The sequence below is a fragment of the Megalopta genalis genome, chromosome 7 (genome assembly GCF_051020955.1).
Source record: "Megalopta genalis isolate 19385.01 chromosome 7, iyMegGena1_principal, whole genome shotgun sequence".
Classification (NCBI taxonomy): Eukaryota; Metazoa; Arthropoda; class Insecta; order Hymenoptera; family Halictidae; genus Megalopta; species Megalopta genalis.
In genome coordinates, this window is record NC_135019.1 from 13,917,586 (window position 1) to 13,939,735 (window position 22,150).

The 22,150-nt window shown below is 49.6% G+C and overlaps 1 protein-coding gene and 1 long non-coding RNA gene across 2 annotated transcripts in view; one reads left to right on the forward strand and one right to left on the reverse strand.

Moving 5' to 3' along the window:
• The window catches only part of LOC143259828 (uncharacterized), an 83,631-nt gene that overhangs the window by 31,986 nt on the left and 29,495 nt on the right, over positions 1–22,150 (reverse strand). The gene's annotated exons all lie outside the window — the stretch shown is intronic.
• On the forward strand, positions 1,541–12,286 carry LOC117221692 (uncharacterized). Its single transcript, XM_033472849.2, has 3 exons — positions 1,541–2,732; positions 8,083–8,264; positions 11,195–12,286. Exons 1-3 carry the CDS (start codon positions 1,874–1,876, stop codon positions 11,411–11,413), a joined length of 1,260 nt encoding a protein of 419 aa, XP_033328740.1. The 5' UTR covers positions 1,541–1,873; the 3' UTR covers positions 11,414–12,286.

Below are 22,150 nucleotides of genomic sequence, written 5' to 3' on the forward strand. Positions count from 1 at the left end.
CAGAGAGCGGAGAGCCTCTCTGCGCCGTGCCACGTTGCTTCGACGACGAATCGATATACCTGGCTGCTGCGCGAGCTATCCAAATACACCGGGGAAAGAGATGTCCAGAACCTACTACGCCTTCCTACGCCTTCCTCCGCATCCCCTGATCCTGCTATACCCCTTTCTCTCTTCATCTAACAAACAGGAAATATTCAATTTCATAGGTACATAATTCTGCGACCGAGATTTAGAACTAATCTCATCTCATTGATTCGACAAGCATAAAATTTGATATATTTTTGGATTCTCCGTTCTGCTAAAAGACAACTAAAAGACAACTGTTATTTCGATCGTTTAATTTATGTTATTGTCGTCCTCCGATTCATCTTATAATTTAACCTCTCGCTGAATTCACGCTCCTTATATCGTAATTCTTGAGACTGTACATTCTGGTGCTTTGTGGATAGTTGCAAGATCTTTTTATTCAGATGTATATTGTTATAGAAATTGTACAGTGTCTTAATAAATGCGGTCTGATTATTTTTAGAAGAATATGCATTCGAAGCCATTTTAACTGTAAATCTAAACCAATTTCTCTGACTTATAGTACTTCCATTTTGTATGACAAAGTGCATTCTATGCATATGAAATTGAGTCTTGTGGTGACCCGTAACAATAGTTACACTTTTAATGATTTTTTAAATCTAGACTTTGTTAATATAAAAATGATTTTGGAACGTGATACAACAATTTTAGTGGTGCTTCAGAGTCACCACTCGAGTGCAAATGGTTAATTATATTCTTGTGAGACAAACTTGTTAGCTTCGTTAAACAGGTTCACTCCAATTTACTCCAACTCGACTATCAAATCGTGTTGTTGTTAAGAAACCGTCGTATGGAAAATTCAACCTCGCCAGAAGACAACAGCGAGGCTCGAAGATTCCAGGATTGTACGAACCCGATATCAATTTACGATTGTGGCAGCGGAGCACGGATTGCTCTCGAGCGGCATAAAAATCGACGCAGCTCCGAGGAGAGGCAGGATCAATAACAGGGAACGAGAAGGAGGAGGATCGAAAATTCCCTCGGCGAGTCTGCATTTTTTGAGTCTTAATCACCGGCTCTAATTGGTCAATTACGCTCATTACCGTCTCCGATGTAGAGAAGCGAGTCGCGCGATAAAATCTCTCCCTCCCAGTTCGCTCTCTGCGAGCCTAGTTAGCCCCACCTGGGATCGCGAACGGTAATCCCTGCCCTCCGTGCCTCCCCTGAGCGCGGCCGGGTGGCATTCGCGACAGAGAAACTTATCCCTGGCAGGAAAAATCGGTCTCGGCTCTCGACTCCCGACTCGAGTCGGTTCTGCCGCGGAGGAAGCACGGCCGGATGGGCGGAGCACGCCGGGCCATGCCCCTTCTGGCTCCGAAGGCCTCGCCCACTTTTGGATTTCCCCTTTCTCGCGCTCTCTCCCCCACCACGAGGCTCGTTCGTCTCTTTCCGACCAACGAGTCCCCCACTAGCGCGGCGCCTCCACCCGCAAAACGAAAAAGTCGGAGCGCCGCGACCGGCGATGGTCAAAGTCAGTCCACACGGAGAGCTCGAGTCGAGTAGAGGCTAGTCAAGCAGGTCAGCTGCTCGGAGATCCATCGATCCGTCGATCCCGGCACCTGTCAAACGCGCGACAGACCACAGTGACGAAAAACCCCCCAGCCGTTGACCCGCGCGCTCCCCTCAAACTCTATCGACCGGTGACGATACCCATCCGGAGCGGACAGTTTGTGAGCGCCGATTTTTTGATCCGGGACTATGAGAGACTAACCGGCGGAAGAGCGACGCCGCAGTGATTCAGTGAAGAGCATAGGGTTCCTCGAGGGTGTCGAACCGCGGTCCGAGAATGACAGTAATAAGGATGACCTCCCCGGTGACGCCTCCATCGACCAGTCCAGGCTCGAACGAGGCTCAGGCCCCGCAGCCGACCTCGAAGCCGGTGCACCGGCTGAGCTTCTCCGTCGCCGCGCTCCTGGCCGACACGAAGAAGCCGGACTCCAGGCAGGAGACGTCCTCGGTGTCGCCTCGGTCCTCGCCGGTGGCCTCCTATTCGCCCATCAGACAGGAGCAACTGATCCCTTCGAACCTGCACAGGTACCCGGCCGACTTCAGATCGAGATACCTGTCGGTGTCGCCCGGAATCAACGATCCCAGGTCGAGGCAATACACCGCATGCGAGACGAGAAGCTCCACCGACGCCAGAGTGCTTTCCAGGTACTCGGAAAGCGAGTCGGAGAGGATAGAGTCCCCCGGGAGCAGGTCCACGCCCAGGACGCTCGACTACATCGGTCAAACCTCGACGGACTCGGTGTCGACGTCCGACGTCGCATGTTCGTCGTCGCCGAAGGTGTCCACAGCCAGCCAGCCGGACTTTGGCCCGCAGAGCCCGAGGAGTAGCTCCCACGAAGCCAGGTCCAGGTGCTCGGAGACCGAGGACGTCGAAGAGGAAGACGAGAACAGTCTGGTCGACGTCGAGGATCTGCAGTACCAGCACCACGGGACCAGTCCCACGCCTGTCCGCCCGACGCCCGCCTACATCGGAGGATTTTCCAGCCTGGGGAACATCCCTGGCATCCCGCCGAGCCTCCATCCGGCGGTTTGGGGTGGCGGACATCAGGGTGCAGCCGCAGCCGCGGCCGCGGCAGCCGCGGTCGCTACCGCGGGCTTCTTCCCCTCGCACTTCGCTCATCACGGGCCGCTAAACGGTGAGTTCTCGCTCCCAGGATGCTCGGTCTCGCTTTGTCTTCCTCCGTTTTGCTCCGTTTTCCTCCGTTTTCGCCCGTTTTGCTCTGTTTTCCACGGCTTTTGCTCCGGCTTTTGCTCGTTTTGCTCGGCCGCTCGCCGGATCGCTATTTGCCATTTGCTTGGGCGACGACAGACCGCGCTCGGCTCGCCTTTGAGATCACTCTGGCCGGCCGCCAATCGACACGATCTTTGTCGTGGGATTCTTTTCGTGGTTCGCGGCGAGCACAGGCCCGAAACTGGTCCGATCGTAAACTCGTTAAGCCGGCCCCGACCCCGGCCATCCGGTCTGGAACTCTGATCGTGAATGCGGCCCGCGACTTTCGTTCAATGAACAACCCGACGGCACCGGCATTCTTTGCTTTTCTCGGCGTACGGCCGGGTATTTTTGGGAGGACCGCCTCGCCGACACGCTCGGACGGAAGTCGGGTCAGATCCGCCAGAACCCGCGATTCCTTTCCTCGTCTATTTTCGCGGCGGACGCGACAGCGTTTCCGCTGCGGCGTGGACAAGCGGCACCGGTCTCCGTTCTTCGTCCGACCGGTCTTATCATCGACGCTCGGTTTTTAGTCGTTTTAAGGCGGCAGCGCACTCGGCGGCGTAGTCTTTCCTCCGATTAATTATTTCCTGCTAACGAGTTTGACGCCGTTGAGAACCGAGGATCGGTAGATCAAGCTTTGTTACGCGTTCATATAACTTTTACGGGCAATGGTGTGGCAGTTTACATGCTCGTATTTTAAAAGCCTACGGGAGAATTCGGTTACGAGAGAATACAGTGGTCTTGTAGTTAGTTACAATATCTGCTTGGAGATTAGAGCAATCGAAGAGTACCGATGTAGTGCCGGAATTAACGGAAAATTATTTGATACAAAGATCCGCGAGCTAGGCTACACGAACTTGGACTGCAATAAGACGAAAATGTAATCGCTCGGGTCAGCTAATACAGCCGCCCCGCACTTTCTCCTGCTACGAATAGTCGCACGAATAAACTGGGAAACGGAAGAGGACAATGGTGCCAAGACAGCGGCGGCGGTAAATAGGGCAAAAAGGTTAACGGTTTGAAATTAATTAGAAAATAGCGTCGCGGGATTCCAGGCCAATTACACGGCTCGCGAGCGGTCCGAGAATATTTCCGAGAGCTCGCCGAGCTCGGCGACGATATTTCAAACGGTCGGTTTCGAAAAGAGAATCGATGGCCGCGCGCTAATTGATAAATTGAGACTGTCGATCAAACCGCAGCCGGCCGCCGCAGCGCCGCGCCGGTTTATATTTGCAATTCAATCGCGCGACACGAAACCTACTCACCTAAAATCACCGGGAAAGGAATGCAGTTCTCGGAACGCGCGCGCGTCTCGCCGCGCCGGGATGACTCGTCGCGATTGAATCATCGTTAACACTAATTATTGAGGTCGCGGCTTGATAATTGCGAGGGGCTCTCGTTAAAGAGGCAATCAAAGTTTTCTCGCCGTCGTTGTCGGCACGGCGAACGCACGCAGGCTCGCACGAAACAGTGGCTCGGTTCTTGTCGCGGCGCCGAGGAATCCAGACGACACGGACAATGGACGATTATTGGAAAAAAGGCGGTGCAACCGTGCGCTACCGTGGCCCGATAGCCGGTCCACGTTGTCCGCAACAAAATAGACTATTTTATAGCCCCATTATCCGGTTTAATTGGACTTCGCGAACACCTACGCTCCGGCTTGGAAATTCGATCGCCCACTGAATCTGAAACGTCCTGTACGTTGCTCGCTGGTGTTTCTAAACGATAGAGGGAGAGAGAGAGAGAGAGAGAGAGAGAGAGAGAGAGAGAGAGAGAGGGCACGAAAGATATAGATTAACGGAGAAATTTTATTTTCGCAGCGTTGTCGCTCGAAGCAATTAATCTCGGTAACTACTTTTCTCTTTTTTTCGAAACTCGTGCGAATTTTTATTTGAGACGCTCTGTGTGTTGGGTATCGACGTGCTTGAAAGTTCTATCGAGATCGTTATGGGCAATTTGGTGATGGTGGTGGCAAGCGAGTCGCATGGTGGGGGAACGATCTCGAGCATCTACTTCCCATTGATCCAACAATAGCGAAGCAAACTCGACGCTGTAACTTCTCGAAAATTTGAATCTTCAACATACCCGCCGCGAAAAGAACGTTCGTACCAGCTAGACATTTTGAAACGATTCGAATCCGCGTCGATTTTTCCGTCGTGCTAGAATTTACAAATTGAAAGTTACGATCCTTAACCAGGCCCGATTTATTCACCGATTACCCGCGACCGTAAATCATTCATCTTCGAGGCTGGAATGAAATTTTAGTCGGGACGGAACTGCGGGATCGAAGCTCGCCGGACTTTTTCCGGCGACAATGCGTAATATCGCGTCCCGGCGTGAATTCAGCGGCCCGGTATCAATTTATAGATCATTGTTGGCCGACCGCGCCGCTATTTAGGGAGCTCCGCGGGCGGAATACAATCGACCATAATCGCGGAGCAGCCCGAAGGTTCTCCGGGACGAGTCATACGGGGGAAACGCGCGTAATTTAGAAATATGGCCTCTCGCGGAGGGTGCTCCCGCAGATTGCGCAACCCTTGAAACTCGGCGTCGCTCTCCACGTTGTCTGTTCGCGAGAAGGGGCGGTGGTTAGGGGTGTCTGAAGGGTTGCGATACCCCGGAGCCATCCAACAGGCTCTTCGTAAACCCGTGAAAGGACCTCGGAAATGGCGTACGCTGCTGGAACAACTGTTTCCATTAGAGGATCGACGCGCGGATATCCAGTGTATCCGTTCTTCTTTGCGTTAGCGGCGATAGGAACGCTCGCGAGTCGTTATCACTGTTGCACGGAGGTATAAATTCGCTGCGAACGACGCGAGTAAATCCGCGCGGGCCGCTCGTTATCGAGCCGATCGGCTAATAAGAGCGCATTAGAAATCGTGGTCCATGAAAAGGTTACGCAACGCGACAAAGAGCGGCCGGCGATCGGACGACCGGGATCTCACCCTGACTTTTTCTCCTTCACAATCGCCACTGTTTCCGATATCTACGCCGGATCAGCTAATTATTTCAGTAATTTGCATGAAAATCGCTACCGGGGGTTGGCATTTTATCGGGCCGCGGCACGAATAAATCAGCGCATTCTACGGCCACCGATGCGTTCGACGCGATCCTTTTCCGAGCAACTGGAGCAGCTTCCACGAAACTTCGGCGTCCCTCCCGTTGCGTTACCGTCGCGCATCTAATTACCGCTCGCTCGACGCGACCGGCAAAAAATCGGAGCATTCTAATCGCGTTAATAGACGCTCGCTCGTTCGATCTAGGGATTTTCTAACATCGATCGTTGTTGGTGGTACGAGGTCCGAACTAATCGAGAACCGTGTTTCGCTGGGCGATTTCTTCGGACGACCGACGCAGAAGAACCTGACTCGCCGTTGAATCGATCGGGCACGTGAAATGGTCGGGAGCAAATCGATGTTCATCAACGTAAGAAGTCAGTCGTTCTAGAATATCGACAAGACTGCCAGAGTGTCGCTACATGTTCGTTAGTGGCATGATTTTTGCGCGCCACTCGTCGGAATGCAACGATTGTTAAGCAGCTCGGAAAATCAAGGTTTATCAATTATGCTTAAATAATCGCCATCGTTCTTCGGAGAGTCGAGACGGCCGCGTTCTGCTCGGTCCAGATCAATTAGGCGAGCGGAAACGCGGCCGGTCACGGCCGATGGGATCGCTTGCTATCATTTGCGAAACGCCGCGTCGCGCCGGTTGCGCAACAGTCTACATACGCGGGTCCTCCTCCGCTCTGGATCATCTCCGGCCGGCCGGTATCTGCCGGGGATCAGCTAATTATTTCGAATGCGCATCCTCGATCGCAAAGCCGGATTAAAATCGAGTCGCGTTTTTGGCGGCCGTAGAAACAAACCGGAGCCGGAGCCAGGAAGAGAGAGAGAGAGAGAGAGAGAGAGAGAGAGAGCCTCGCATACCGAGACTAATTGGGAGACTCGAAGAGAGCGAGAGAGACGGAGATCGACGCACAAAAGACGACTCTCCTCCACCTCCTCCTCCTCCTCGGACTCGGATTCCGAGCCCTGCTCGCAGAACGTCGCGACCGCTAGAACGGGGGTGGCCCGAGGGAGGCCCGGCGGAGTAGATCGGTGAAAATTTGAAATTCAGAAGCGAGGCGGAGAGATCTCGACGGCCTTTTGTCTCGGCCTCGGATCTCTCTCGTTTCTAGAGCCGTTCGCCTCCGTTCTACAAATCTGTCAATTGTCTCGAGACAAATCTCGGGGAATATAACCGATATATTCCGACGCGATCCCCTCCCCTTCCCCCGCACGCCCTCGTCCCGATGTTTCGCGCTCGATTGTCTCGGCTGGTTGTACGACAAGCCTTCTTGAGTCTCCTCCGGCCTCGGGGATGATTTGGTTTGTCATCGAGCCCTGTTCGCAATTTGCGACCCCACCCTCGGCTTCCCTGTCCCGCCGATTGATTTGTGATCCACCGGCTCCGTGGCTTCGATTTTTCTACCAAGGATCTCTCTCTCTCTCTCTCTCTCTCTCTCTCTCTCTCTCTCTCTCTCTGCTCCCGTCGTTTATTCTCTGGCGAAGCGGCCACAGCTCGGACCGCGTCGAGCCGTAATGAGGGAACAAGGTTCAGGGGCCCGGTGTCTACGTTCCGTCGGTATACTTAAGTAATTCAATTTGGTCAGAAGAAAAGCCCGCTAAAAAGCCGGAGCCAGACAGGCACTCGGGATTTCGATCGAGTACCGCGGCGGATAAATCGCCGTTGATGCAACCGAAAGGTCTTCGTAATCTCGGAGCTTGGAAAAGCGATCGGCAGGCAAATTATTCGGTGGCCACGTAGAAGCCGCGCGGAAACTATTACCGGCGCGGGCTAGTACACCCATGCCCGGGACACACACGTATATCCTCGCTAATGAATACAAGCGGTAGCGTTAGAGGAACAATTCGCGGCCGGGATCTTGCGGTCGACCGGCAAAAAGGTAATGAGGCCGGTTTGCGGCGCCCGTCCCGACGGCTAAATTACGAATTGACCTCTTAAAAAGTCCTGCCGTGCTCCCGCGATCCCGGGCCCGGCAAAAACAGGACGTTGCGGTCTGGGTTTCGCTGGCATTCTCTCTCTCTCTCTCTCTCTCTCGTCTCGCCACGCCGTGACCCGCGCGCCGCGTACAGAGCAACGCTCCGCCGAGTCGCGCCGCGCCGCGCCGAGCCGAGCCGAGCCGCGTCCAGAACGCGCCGCGTCGGTCGACCACCGTTGCGAAACCGGCAACGAGCTGTCCTCGAGCGTGAACCCTCCGCTTTCGGTTACAGAGAACGGAGAACCCGCCAAGATCAAGTGCAACCTGAGGAAACACAAGCCGAACCGGAAGCCCAGGACGCCTTTCACCACGCAACAATTGCTCGCGCTCGAGAAGAAGTTCACCGAGAGGCAATACCTCAGCGTCGCCGAGAGGGCAGAGTTCTCCTCCTCCCTTCATCTCACGGAAACGCAGGTGAGGCACTTCGTTTCGAACAGGCTCCTCGCTGAAAACCTTCGTGTTCAACGATCTTGAAATTTAACCGAGTTCGAGGACTTTCAACTCTTTGCGCTCGAAGCCGTTTTAATTGTAAATCTAAAATAATTTCTCTGATTTACAGTATTCACATTTTATACGTTAAAGTGCATTTTGTGCATATAAAATTGTGCCTTGCGAGACTCGTACAACGGTTACACTTTTAACGATTCTTTATAATTCTAAGCTTTGGTAATATAAACATCATCTTGGAATGTTATATAACAATTTTAGTGGTGCCACAGAGTCACCGCTCGACTGCAAAGTGTTAATATCCTTGCTTAGCTCTTTGGCTGCTAGCGCTGGACTGCGGATCTTTATGCGAAATAAAAACAATTCTGCATTAATTGCAAGACAGACGAGACAAGTATAATTTTCTTACTTTTTATGATAATGGTAATAAGTTGAAATGAATAAACATTCTGATCGTCTTTTAATCTTTTCGCTGTTTTCAGTTTCCTCCATCCATTTTTGCCATAAATGCGTAAAGACCCGCAGTCCTTTTGTTACGAACAAATCAAATTTAGAATCCTCAAGATGCAAGAGTACAAGAGTGCAAATTCTTGCATTGTGAAATAAACTGTTCCGATTTTGTCCAAGTTTTATCAGCTCTACGGCGACAGTCAAAACATGTCGAAGCGACGGAATTCTTTTCCAAGCGAGTAGAAGTTATTGCTACTTTTATCGTTATTATTTTACGGAGTGCACGCGAGTCCATTTATAAATAATAAGATTCAAGATATCGGAACGATGTACGACGACTAAAACATTAAAACTAAAACTACAATTAACCTACAATCAAAACTGAGAACTAAATCTAATGTTTAATATCTCACGGTTGAAATAAAAGCTTCGACAAAATCTATCGGACGAGTCTCCACAAAAGTAAACTATATGGAAAATGACTAAGAATTTTCATACGTTAAGGCTCTGCAAACAGAGCTTTTAAATGACACGGGTGCATCTTAAGAGGCTTCTATTCTAACATATTCGTACCGTTTGCCTGCGCGCAAATTCAAGTTGCAGCTCCGAATTATTTACGCGAGTAATTCTACACTGGTCGATCTGTTAGCCCGCGATCCTTCGAAAGATCAACGGTCCCGTGTACAATTTTACCGGCGCGAACCCAGTCGCTCCGCTAAATCGTCAGCTCGTTTGCGCCGAAAGCGATTCCGAAGGAGTTTTCGGTTGCCGGTCTAAAAGCACCTCGGCTCGATTCTGTCAAGGTATGTCTCGCGGGCGCGTCAGCGTCCGCGCACTCGGAACGAATTTGCCAAGAGTTAGTGGCCGGCTGGCGACAATGACGGTGTCAAATGAATCGCCTCGTTGACGGACGGCGCGGACGAAATGGCGTCGGGAGTCGGGAGGATCGGGTCCGGCAACGAGAGCCAACCGGGAGATAATTGGTCGATCATCGCGGACCATTGTCGGACGGGTCTCAAGCAATTTGTAGTCTATTAATAAAATTACCGTGTTTCTTCGCCGGCAGCGACGGATACTGCACGCTTACGCGCGCTAATTACCCCGCATCTGGCGAGATCTGTTAAGTGCGGGGACGGGGACCCTTAACTCGTGAAACACGCGCGCGCGTGCGAGCGGCCGAACGAGCGGGCGAGCACGGGCGAACGAGCGAGAGAACGCGAAAGCGGTGAGAATAAAGGGAGTGCCGGTCGGCCAGTCGGTTAACGCCGCTGCTAAATGAGAAACGTTGATCGTAAAACGTAATTCTGGAGATTCACCGACACCGCTGAAAACTAACGTCGATAATAAACCCGCGCTGCGAGGGGTCCGAAGTCTCTCGTGAAACAACTCGGGTGCCAGCGAAACCCATTCGCGCGGAAAAACTCGGCGGAATAACTTCAGTGTGGCAGATGCTCGGATATTTCCATGAATCTCGCGGCTGAAACGGTTCCCCCGAAAGATCGTCCAGTTCGGTCGAATCGATCATTCCGTCTTGGTTCTCGGTTACAAATACAGTAATGTCTCCCTTACTGACGCGCAGATTGTCCACAAAAATGGACAATTTGGGAAGAGGAGATACAATTATTCGAGCCTTGAGCCTCGTTTTTATAGTTGTTGGCAAATTCGTAACTAAATTGTCCATTTTTGTGTTCTACAATCAGTTCCATTCAGGGATTAAAAAGGATCCGGAAATAACTGTTTCAAACTGTTATATATTATATTATATTCTGACCGAAGCAGTTACGGAGAACCGAGAAAGTTTTATAGCAGTTATGAAGTACAGTAAATTCTCCCTAATTAATGCTGAGATGTGCAAAAAAATACACAATTTGGAAAGAGGATATGCGATTATTCGCGCCTTGCGCCTCGTTTTTATAGTTGTTGACAATTCGTAACTATAAAAATGAACCGCAAGGATCGAATAATCGTATCTCCTCTTCCTAAATTGTCCATTTTTGTGGACAATCTGAGCGTCAATTAGAGAGACATTACTGTAGCTATCGAACGTTTAGAATTCCTCTTACGCGCAACGGCTTGCCTCGACGCGACTACCAAAAAAAAAACTCGGAAACTATCAGAAACCTGCACAGTTTACGTTTGTCAGATTGTTCTCGACGATAATTCGGAGTCGTCTCGAGACACGAATTCGGAGCATGTAGCATCGGTGTCGATACCCTCGACTACCAAGGACCCTTTGACGATCGACAAGGTAGCATTCCGGAAGACGCGATTTCGCGTGTCCTGTTGACGAGACCCGGGACAAAGATAGCACGGCGATCGATCGAAAGGGACCGCGGCGGGTTGCAAAAAAGCGCGGTCGTTGGCCGCGAGACCGCAAGCGCAACAAAGTGGCGTGACACCGTGAAGCCGGTTTCGAGTACAAATCCGGCCTGGTCTGATTGTTGCAGGTGAAGATCTGGTTTCAAAATCGACGGGCGAAGGCGAAGCGCATGCAGGAAGCCGAGATCGAGAAATTGAGGATGTCAGCGGTCAGGCAACATCACACGGCGCTGTACGGGTCCCATCCGGGCCTGCTGGCACCGGCGAGCCTCTACCCAGTCGGAATGCTGTCTCATCCCGGGCTGACGTCGCATCACCCGATCTCGCAGCACCCGTCCAGGGAATGAAACCAGCCGGGCCTAGCCGGGCCTAGCCGGACCGGTAGTGAACCGAGCCGATCCCCTCCAAAGAGACGATTCTTCCCGAGGAATTGTTCCCCGATGAGCAATCGGTCGAGGCTGTGTCTGCGAATGCCACGAGGAGAACACGGAACGATCGTTCCGACTCGAACTCGGTTGCCACGGCTTCCACGGGCCGACTTCCGCCGAATTCTCGGATCGTCCAACGGGCCTTCGATCGTCTAGATCTCTAGATCGTCGCGAGCCGAAATGTTTGCGGATGATCCAGCCGGGAAAGCTGCATTCGAAGAGAATCGAACTATGCCGAACGTGTGCTCTCCGATCGCGTTCAACTATTTTTCTCTGTCCGCGGAGACGAAGAGCTGAAGTAGGAGAGCAGGAGACGGGGAGAAGAGCCGAATAGTCGAGGAGAGAGTTCTCGAAGAACTGGACCAAAGTTAGCTGGGACGGAGGAGTCCGAAGTCGAACGCGGGCCGACAGAGAACCGTGAACGGTGCTCGACGGAGTTCCCGGACTTCTCGACGAGTCGGAAATTCCGTGCCAAGTGGGTACGCTTCCGATCGAACTTCTGATTCGTCCCTCGCGACTCGTGAATTTGTGCCAATCACACCTTGTACATAACGTGTAAATATCTACCGCGAGCGTAGTCCTCTGTAAATACGAGAGCACGAGCGTACGACGAGCGTAGCTTAAGCTCGGCACCGGCTCGGAGCAGTCGCCGTGCCGTTTTCCAATTTTGTATAAATGTAAAATCGTCGCCGCGAGAGAGAAAGAGGGAGAGAGAGAGAGAGAGAGAGAGGAAGCGAAAGCGAGAGCGAGAGCGAGTAGAAGAGTCTATTTAATAAATCGTATCGAACGAAACGTCTGTTGATTGCCTATGATCCCAAGCACCCGAGAAACTATCCCCGTGCTATCGTTTCTAGCACGTTCACCACCGATCCATTTCTCCGAAGAATCACAACGTCGAAGCGATTCAATTAATTTCGAGAAACCAGGAAAGTTCAAAGACGACGCGGAGGTGTTAAACCCGATCCCCCGTTATAAATCGCCATTAATTGCCGCGCGTTCCTGACACGGTGTCAACGAGGATCCGCTGGCGGTTCGGCTAATTGAAAAGCTCGTCGATTCAGCTGTTGTGGCCGACGAGCGTTTCCGTATTGGCCGGCGATTAGAAAGTCGGAATAAATTATCCGGTGGCAATTAAACGGCTCCAATGTTTCCCCCCGTGGCACGATTCGCCGATAAATCGAACGAATTTAGTTGCTCGTTAATGGCTAATAATCCGCGGCCGTGCGAGAACAAACGTACGGCTTCGGGAGCCGCGAGGGAGCCTAACAAGTCCGAGAAATTCGACGGATGATACAGGTATGTATGTACATCCGATCGGTTTTTCGATCGGGGAATTCCGCGTGTACCCATCGTCGACAATTTGTCTTTCTCGACTGGCAACTGGATTCGTTAGGTCCTGCCTCGGATGCCAGCTAATCAGACGCTCGCCGTTTCAATGGGCGCATTGATGACGCAACCTCGGGAGAGCTCGGCGAAATTTCTTTGATCTTCGCGAACAGGTTCGGCAATCCTCGGCCACTGACACAGTCGCGCGTCGCAATCCGATCGATTTAACGCCGAGACTTTTCTCGAGAGAACAGACCGCGAGAATAACCGTCGTATCGACGTTTCGTCGGCAGCAGGAAATTGTTCGCGATATATTTTGTATTCCAGTTTTCGTTCGTCGTACGCGTTAAACTCGAGATGAAATGTCGTATACGTGTTCTACAGGACAAGGAACCGGTGGTTGCGCAAGCTCGCGCGCGCAGCGCTGCCAATATTTCGACGTCTATAGGTTAATATTTCCCTGAAAGCGAGTACATACAGCGGCGCGGTTTATCAAGATAACGCGGCGGCCTTGCAAACGAGAACGTTTTCTTTTTGCTCCGCAGCCATGAATGGAAACATTTCAGTATCTGTGTTTACGTAACATTTTTTCACATTTAGCATAAATGAAGTGTAGTTCACGCTGGCCTTGCGTCACTCCCACCGACGGACCGATCGATCCTGCGGTTGCCCCGCTCGTCGAAAACCTAGATTCGACTCTGATCGATCTCTCCACCGACACAGAATTTCAACGAACCGAAGAAAATGCCGAACAATGAATTCACTTTTTCCTCGAATCGTCGGTTAAAGATCATAGTTCCACTTCTCGTTTCAACTCATTCCGGTCGACGGCCATCGTTCTCTCTATTCGATCGTTGCTGTACAATGTTGAATACCGTACCATAACGATCCTAATATTTTAATATATGTTTTACAGCTGTGTATTCGACCCTGGTTGACTCATTTTTATCAGATATGTTCTGTGATGATCGAACCGCGGTCTCAATTTTTTTCCGGTTCGATATTACTGATCTTGCAATATCGGTTCTCTTTCGTATCTGATCTTGCAATTACTGGCGACATCTTAACAATAAATTTAATCGGTAAACAATACGCATGTTAGCGAACAATAACACTTCCTGTTTCACGGAATGTGGAAAATCACAGAGGGCCGAATGGTTGAAATAAAATTCATCAAAAGAAAGTGAGAGATCTGTGTACGGTGTATGTAATTGGCATTACGAACGGAGGAAGATGCAGGTTTCGATGGGAAGCAGGAGTCCCTGGGCCCGGGGTCCTTGGAACAAGGAGCGGAAGGTCCGATGGCAATCGGCGCCGCGGCGCGGCGGGGTGAACACCCCGTTTCTCCGTGTTCGAAACGTCTGCCCCCTTTCGATGGCACTCTCTCTTGTCCCGCGATTACGTCGCGACGATTACGCGGCAGCCGAGAATGGCGTCTCTGTGCGTACATGTCGCGGGAATAAATTAGCCGTGGCAATTAGTTTCGGAATCGACCCACCCCGGGCGGCCGGCGCCACCATCTTGATTGCACCCGTGGAGAACCTTTAAAGACAGTAGCCAGCACTGTTTGCCGAAAGGCCCGAGCGCCGTTCGCGCGGCCTAATTAGCGATGCCCACCGAGATATCGCCAACGTACGCTAATAATACCGAGCATAAATATTCCGAATTTTTTCGTCTGGTGGCCCGTCCGCTCCTCGAGTTCCCCCTCTCACCCTCGAGCTCCCTCCCGCTCCCTCTCTCCACGTCTCCTTTCCTCTTTCTCTCTTTGCGGGAGCGTCTTCTCCCGATCGCTCGCTAATTTCTTATTGTTATCTTATCACGCGAGCTCGCTTCTCCGTCGATTTCATCTCGTTGTAATTGGACACGGTCTTTGCCCCCTCCGGCGATTCTCCGAGCATCAAATCACGCGACAATATCACTCGCGGATATCGATAAGAGCATTTATTTCAACGTCATTCTGTTCGGACAGAGCTGGCCATAGTTCATTCGTAGAATTCATTCGAAGTATTATTCGAATACAATTTTATTCGAAGAATTTATTCGATATATTCGAATCAAATTTTATTTGAGGAATTTATTCGAATCAAATTTTATTCGAAATATTTATTTGGAACGTTGTCCGAACACAATTTTATTCGAAGAGTTTATTCGAGAGATTATTCAAATCAAATTTTATTCGAAAAATTTATTCGAAACGTTGTCCGAATACAATTTTATTCGAAGAGTTTATTCGAGAGATTATTCGAATCAAATTTTATTCGAAAAATTTATTTGAAACGTTGTCCGAATACAATTTTATTCGAAGAGTTTATTCGAGAGATTATTCGAATCAAATTTTATTCGAAAAATTTATTTGAAACGTTGTCCGAATACAATTTTATTCGAAGAGTTTATTCGAGAGATTATTCGAATCAAATTTTATTCGAAACGTTATCCGAATACAATTTTATTCGAAGAATTTATTCGAAATGTTGTTCGAACAAAAGTTTATTGGAATAACACCGAACTCTGAATTCGGAAACGTTAACATTAAATGACAAGTACTATAGAAAAGTCTGAAATCCGAGAAGTCAGCTGGTTCGATCGCGTCATCGCCACCATATCGCCCTCGACCAGCCCTTCTACCAGCACCCTAATCGGATCCTTTCACCCCTATCCTTCGCTCGGCGTTCAACTGTCACTGCTAATCGAGTGGCTAAACAGTCATGATTCGTCGGCCGAGTTCGTTTTCACAGGAAGTACGAGCCACGATCGAATTAGGATTGATAAAAATCACGAATCTCCGGCGACAGCTGTCCGAAGCGTCCATTGATCATTCCATTTCTAGCTGAACTCTGGCGTAGACTTCTACGTTGCAGTATAAAGGCGCAACAACTCGCTCGGTTCATTCGATATTGATTTAAATCGGGAATCAATTGGAACGACTGCGAAATAAATCCTCGGAGGCCTCGCTCGAGGGTTAATCGGTAAATCTTGGTCTCCGAAATTCTTACGCTGGCCAATCTCATTGTAGGCGCTTCACCGTCCAATTAACGATTCGAAGTTTAATCAAATTTTTTGCCGAGCGGCAGAGGCGAGGCGAGGCGAGGCGAACCGGAGACGGAAAGGGGGCGTCCCAGACATTTTAATTTCTCCGTTTGATGAACGAGGAACAGGGCCTATCGGCGTGCTTATCGAAGCTGCCCCGGCCCCAGGGTCCCCCTCCGTTTGCAGCGAGTCATCTCCGGCCTTCCGCTCGGTACGCTTGAATTTTAATCGCGTAATTAGTCGCCGGTCACCAGAGATTGCTCAGTTACCTGTTTTGCTCGTCGTTTCATGTAACCAGATAACATCAATCAGATGATATCGCCTAGGCAACCGACTCCCGCTTGTTAGGCCTAACTACGAGAGCCAAAGGATCGCGCATCATCCGTTCGGGTTAATGCCGCATTATCTTCGGGAGGCTACACGCTCGATCGATAAACCGAGCCACCGGCAGTTTTGTCCGTTTCCGTCGTTACAGGTGCGCTGCGCGGCCCTCGACTAATTAACGACGTCTTTCGATTAGTCCGCGCCTTTCGCGCGGCTCCTCCCGCCACTGATCTTGCTTGCCGCTTTCTCGATGCTCTGAATCCACGGAGCACAATTCGATCTCGATAAGAGACCATCGTTTCGACATTGTTATCTATTATTTATTTATCAACGGGCCCTTTACGTAATTTGACAATACAGTAATGTCTCCCTGACGCCCAGATTGCGCACCAAAATGGACAATTTGGGAAGGGGAGATACGATTATTCGAGCCTTGCAGCTCGTTTTTATATTTCTTGACAATTCGTAACTATGAAAACGAACCGCAAGGCTCGAATAATTGCATCTTCTCTTTCCAAATTATTTACTTTTGTGGACAATCTGAGCGTCAGTTGGAGAGACATTACTGTAATAGTATAGCGATGCATGAACGGTTCGGATGCCCATCAGTGTAAGTCCGTTTTCCTTTGAAAACGAGTTACTCCCTCGATTATGGTTACATTGTCTAACGACAGTCGGAGACAATACAACAGAAGCTTCTCTTTAACCCCGTGAACTATAACAACGTGTCACGCTCGAAAGATGAGGATTTAATACATCATCTACTAATTATGAATGTCATTCGTTTCATCTAAATCGAAATAGAAAATTGATTCTTCTGTTATCAAAGTCTAGGATTGAAACTAAATAAAGACACGGATGAAATCAAAATTGTCTCGTTCTATCAGAGAAGTCGTTCGGCAGGAAGAAGTGTTGATCGCCGTGAAAAAAAAGGTCACAGTGTTGTCAAGACGTAAAATTGTCGGTCGAAATTCTCCAAAAGAAAGAACTCGGTTTCTTGATTTCCCGTGAATTCCCACGCACCGGGCTTTGTCAGCCGGCGCAGCCCGACTGCCATAACACCTATCAGAATTGGAATCGTACAATTAGCCGATGGCCGTTGTTTGTTCTGCCGGTATCGGCTACCAGGTAGCTTGTTAGCTCTAACGACGAGCAACTCGTCCGGTTCGGTCGTTCGTTTCTCGCGCGACTCCCGACTCCCGAGGTTTCCTGAAGATTATTTTCGTGCGAGATAAAAGGGGAGCCCGCAGCCTCGCGGGCCCCGGTAAAACTCCCAGCTATCTGGCCGGATCTCCAGCTGGAAAATCCTCGTTTGAGCCGATCACCCTCGAGGAATTGTACAGGGGCACCGATCTCTCTGCGGTTTTTACAACTGAACGAGTTAGATTCGAGGTGAGAAAAAGGATAAGCGAAAATGATATCCTGCAACTGTCTTCACGAAGTATGTAATATTAAGGCGTGATGTTTGATTGGAGGGATGAGTGTGACGCAGGAGTATGAGTGTTGGTAGGTTTACAATTGTAGCCTAAAGTTCGTGCTGTGGAAATCGGTATGCGTGTGATTAGTAGACGACGGATTTTATGCATTTGTGGTAGAAATGAGTAGGTGAAACGGTGAAAAATTAAGATTAAAACAGTGAAAAGTAAACAGTAAAGATTAAAACAGTAAAAAGTATGAGAGGAGACAAAGAACGTTGATTCATTAATTCGAACTTATTAAAATTATTGAAGAAGAAAAACTATTGTGTGCTTGACTCCTATGACCGGCAATCGGCAGAGTCAATTTTTATTTTGCATAGAGATCCGGAGTCTAGTAATGAGTGTGTGTGGTACAATCTAGATACATAGTATGTATGGATGGATGAAACGAGAATGGGGGAGTGGAGTGTACGAAGGGAACACTGCGTGAAGAGAGCCGAGATTGAAAAGACGCGCGAGAAGAGAGTAAAAGAGAAAGAGGATGTTTATACGATCGTTTGTTATTTTGATATTAAATATAGACATTGTTGGAAAGAGTTAAATAATCGGCCGATTCACCTCATACTTTGTAGCCTCAGGTCACGACGTCGGGATCCCTGGAATTTGCTCCGGCGACCGCTGGATGAACCTCGAACGGCGAGATGGCCCCTCGCGATTCGAATAATTACATAATTACAAGAGCGCCGAGATCACTCGTTAGTTCTAGCTCGCGGTGGATCGCGCGACAGACCTCGTTGTGCAGCGCCCACCGCTTAATTACCGATCAAATGATTTACCTACGAGCCTGCTGTTCCAGCTCGCTTCCCTGCTACAGTTTCCGACCGATTTAGACTCCCATCGACTCCGCGATTTCGGCCGCGTCTGCTCGAGGAAACAATTCCTGCTCGCGCGATAATTTTCGGCTTTCGCGCGTCGCAAATCGGCAACGATCTATCCTTCGATTGCTTATTATCTTGTCGCGTGGTCGATCCTCTCGTTTCAGTCGCAAAGTACCCGCAATCCGAACGTCAAAGGATCACACACAATTTCGCGAACACAATCACCCGTATATTTCCAATCAAAATCAGAGTCCCGCGAAATGGCGCTCCCGCCGCGTTCGCTCTGCAAGCTCTGCCACTCGCGAAAAAACTAAACGGAAAAGTCCATAGCTCGATAATGTCAGAATTTACTTCCTCGAACCGTGCAAACGTTAATGCGCTCTTGGTCGACTTCGAATTGATAGCCGACAAATGAAGAAAAAGATCGAGAGAAACACTCGAGGCGGAGAAGGCTCCGAGCCGGCTACGATTCCTCCCTAATTTCGCATATTCCTGTGATCAAACTCGTGCATTATATTTTATAGCCAATTACGCTGCTACGCTTATCTGCCGTGGTTCGAGGCGATCCACGCGACATAAAACCCGGTGAATTACGAATGCGACCAGTTTCTTTTTCCTGCGCCGGGGAGGAATTCCTATTCGAGAGGAGCGGGAGTTATCGTTAATAAGATTTTTAGAACTTCAATAAAGTTTAAAGTCGCGTTCCCGAGGAGGCATAATTGACCGTCAACGGGGCTAGATGGACGATTATAACGGACGTGGACGTCGAAAGAGCCGCGTACTCGCGTGCACGTACACGCGATCGGCCGCGCCGACACGCAGCACGGCGCCGAAATAATCTGCAATCTGTATCCTCGCGTGTTTTCTGCCACGCGGTTTATCGCGATCATTAATACACCCTCCGTGGAAGGAATTTATCGGCAGATAATTAATTTCGTTGCATAACGCCGCCTTTAATCGGCCATTAAGGCTCGGTCTCGCCCGAGTCGCTTTAATTCGACAGCCGGGTTCCATTTTACTCCGATATCGACGCCCGCCGAGACGAAAACGCTATTTTATATCAAAATGTAACCATCGTCGGCCGACACCGACTAACGAGCCGATCGAAATAATTAACGCGTTTCCTACCGGCGGTTATTACGTGGATCTTAAACATGTATGATTTGTGACTGAGGGTTCCTCGGTAGCGACGATAATGTCAGCACTCCGTGTCGATTGTTACACGAGGGTGGATCTTCCAGTATTTTCTTTTTTCGCGTAGCTTCGACTGATTTTCTGTCGTCTGAAAATCGTGGAGAACCGTGAATTTCAGGAAGTTCGTTTTAACTAGGAGGAGATAATTGATGGCTCGGTGTGGACATCGCTCAAAAACTCGAATTCTGGCACGCACGATAGAACGACGGAATTTTTGGCGAGCCGAGAGATTTATGCCCGTGTTTCCTGGGGATTTAATTTAATAGACGCTAGTAAATTCGTAGAATCCACGGACTTTACGATCGGAGATCGGACACGCGATTTTACCTGAAATTTATTTCAACGTAGGTAGCGATCGCCTGGTCGTTAGCGACGTTTTAAAGTCCGTGGACCGTTCCGCGGAATAATTCCGATTTGTTCGGCCACGACGAGCATGTTTACAGAAAATAATTTCAGGAAAGATACCTTTTATCTGCGGCTTCCCCCGTATTTCGTTATCCGCGTTTATTTTCGCAAACGCGCAGCCCTCCGCGCCCGATCAGAACTAATACAAAGGACGCTCAATTTTTATTAATTAACACGATAATCCACGGAGCAGTTTTGCGCTTCGACAACCAATTATACGAACCGGATAATTAATCATTCGAATGCGTTCGTTCAAAAATAATTTCAGATACCCGACGAAGTATCGTTGCACTTTGCGTGGCCGCGGAAAAACGAGCGCCATCGTCGTCGTCGACGCGGCCGCCGTGAAAAATTCTGCGGAAGTCGATTATCGCTGTCGCGATATCTCGCTGGTAACAGATTCAATAAACAGCGCCGTAGAATAGGCAAAATATCGAAACGATAACGAGCATCGGCACTGCCAGTCAACCAATTTCACAACGGGATTAGCAAAAACAAACGCCGTGCCGGCTTCTGCCGGTAATTTATCGGCACACTAACCTCGTTAGGGCCTCATTGATTAACGTGGATCGACTATCGATTGCGCAACCGTCCCCCACCACGGCCGCGGGTGCGATTGTAGATCGCCGTAATTGGTTCTGTCGATCGACCGGTAAAAGTAATTTCCCTGGAACCGGTGAGCTATGCTCGCGGGTAACAGTCGGGGATTGCGCAATCCCGGCTGTTAATTATTATTAATTAACGGGAGCCGAGCAGATCCATCGGCGAGGAAAGCGTCGAAGGTGAAGAGGCGAGCAAAAAATTAATTAGCATTTTGATTGGCTGCGATCAGCGAAAAGAAGCAAACAGTTGGCCGAGAAAAAGAGCTGTTACGAGAGATACAGAAACGGAGTGAGTGAGAAAGAGAGAGAGAGAGAGAGAGAGAGAGAGAAAAGAAAGAGACGGAGTCGACAAGATAACAAGCACCGAATAAAAAGACGATTTCTTCGGCACACCGATGTATACTAATTCGTTATGTAACGAGTGTTTTTATGCCCCTTATGACAGCCAACCGATAGGAATATCAAGCGGAGCTCATTTGCCGGCTCGCTCGCTAATTATTCTCGCTTACGTTAATTATGGTGTAAACAATTTCGCGTCACCGATTGTGAAACCATCCATCTATCTCTCGTTTTCGGAAATGCCGTTCCAGTATACGGTTGATAGACGAGCGAAGATAAAACCGTGTAAAAACGAGCGACGAGATTGAAGAGGCTGTCAGGCGTTGTGTGCCAACGAGAAAACCTTCTGGAGTCGGCGCGACAATTTATTTACCAAGTGTTCGGTCGATAAGGTGCCGTTTCAATCACGAATCTTAATCGATGCTAATATCGTCCGGCTACCAAGGCTATTTCTAGAACTCGTTTAGGATTCGACAGGGATCTCTAACTCCAGTCATGGAAATCCTTCGGAAGGTCCTCCGAGATGACTCGAATTCCTTAAAGGACTATACGACGTCGTCGACGCTCGGAGAATCCCGATGACCCGTTGCTTCCGCAATTAATGGCTCCTCGGAAGACTATTAGCGTGCGTGTCATTCATCGGACACGGACGATTTAATCGGGAGCTTCGTACGAACGTTGCTTTCGCCGGGGCATGCGTGAATCGATCAACTGCGTTAATTAATATTCCGCTGATCGCGAGGCTCTTGTTAAAGGACAAGGGGAAGTCGCGCGTGGTGCGTCGACCAGAAAGCGAGAGCGAAAGCAGAAGTGAGAGAGAGAGAGAGAGGGAGAGAGAGAGAAAAGGAGAGAGAGAGAGAGAGAGAGAGGGAGGGAGGAGAGACGAGATGGGTGAAGACAGAGGCAGAAAGAAATAAAGGAGAGACGCGTCTCGTCGGTGAGCGTCAAACGGGCCGGTCTAAGTTAATCCTAAACCGGTTATGAACGCATTGATCATCGTGATATCTTTGACTTGCTAATTGGAAGGATCAAAGACAAATATATTTCGTCGAGGCGAAACAAGAGAGATGACTCACTTAAAGGTTAATTGTTAAATTGGTGAACCGTGACGGTCGCTTCCATCGTAAATCAACTTACGAAACC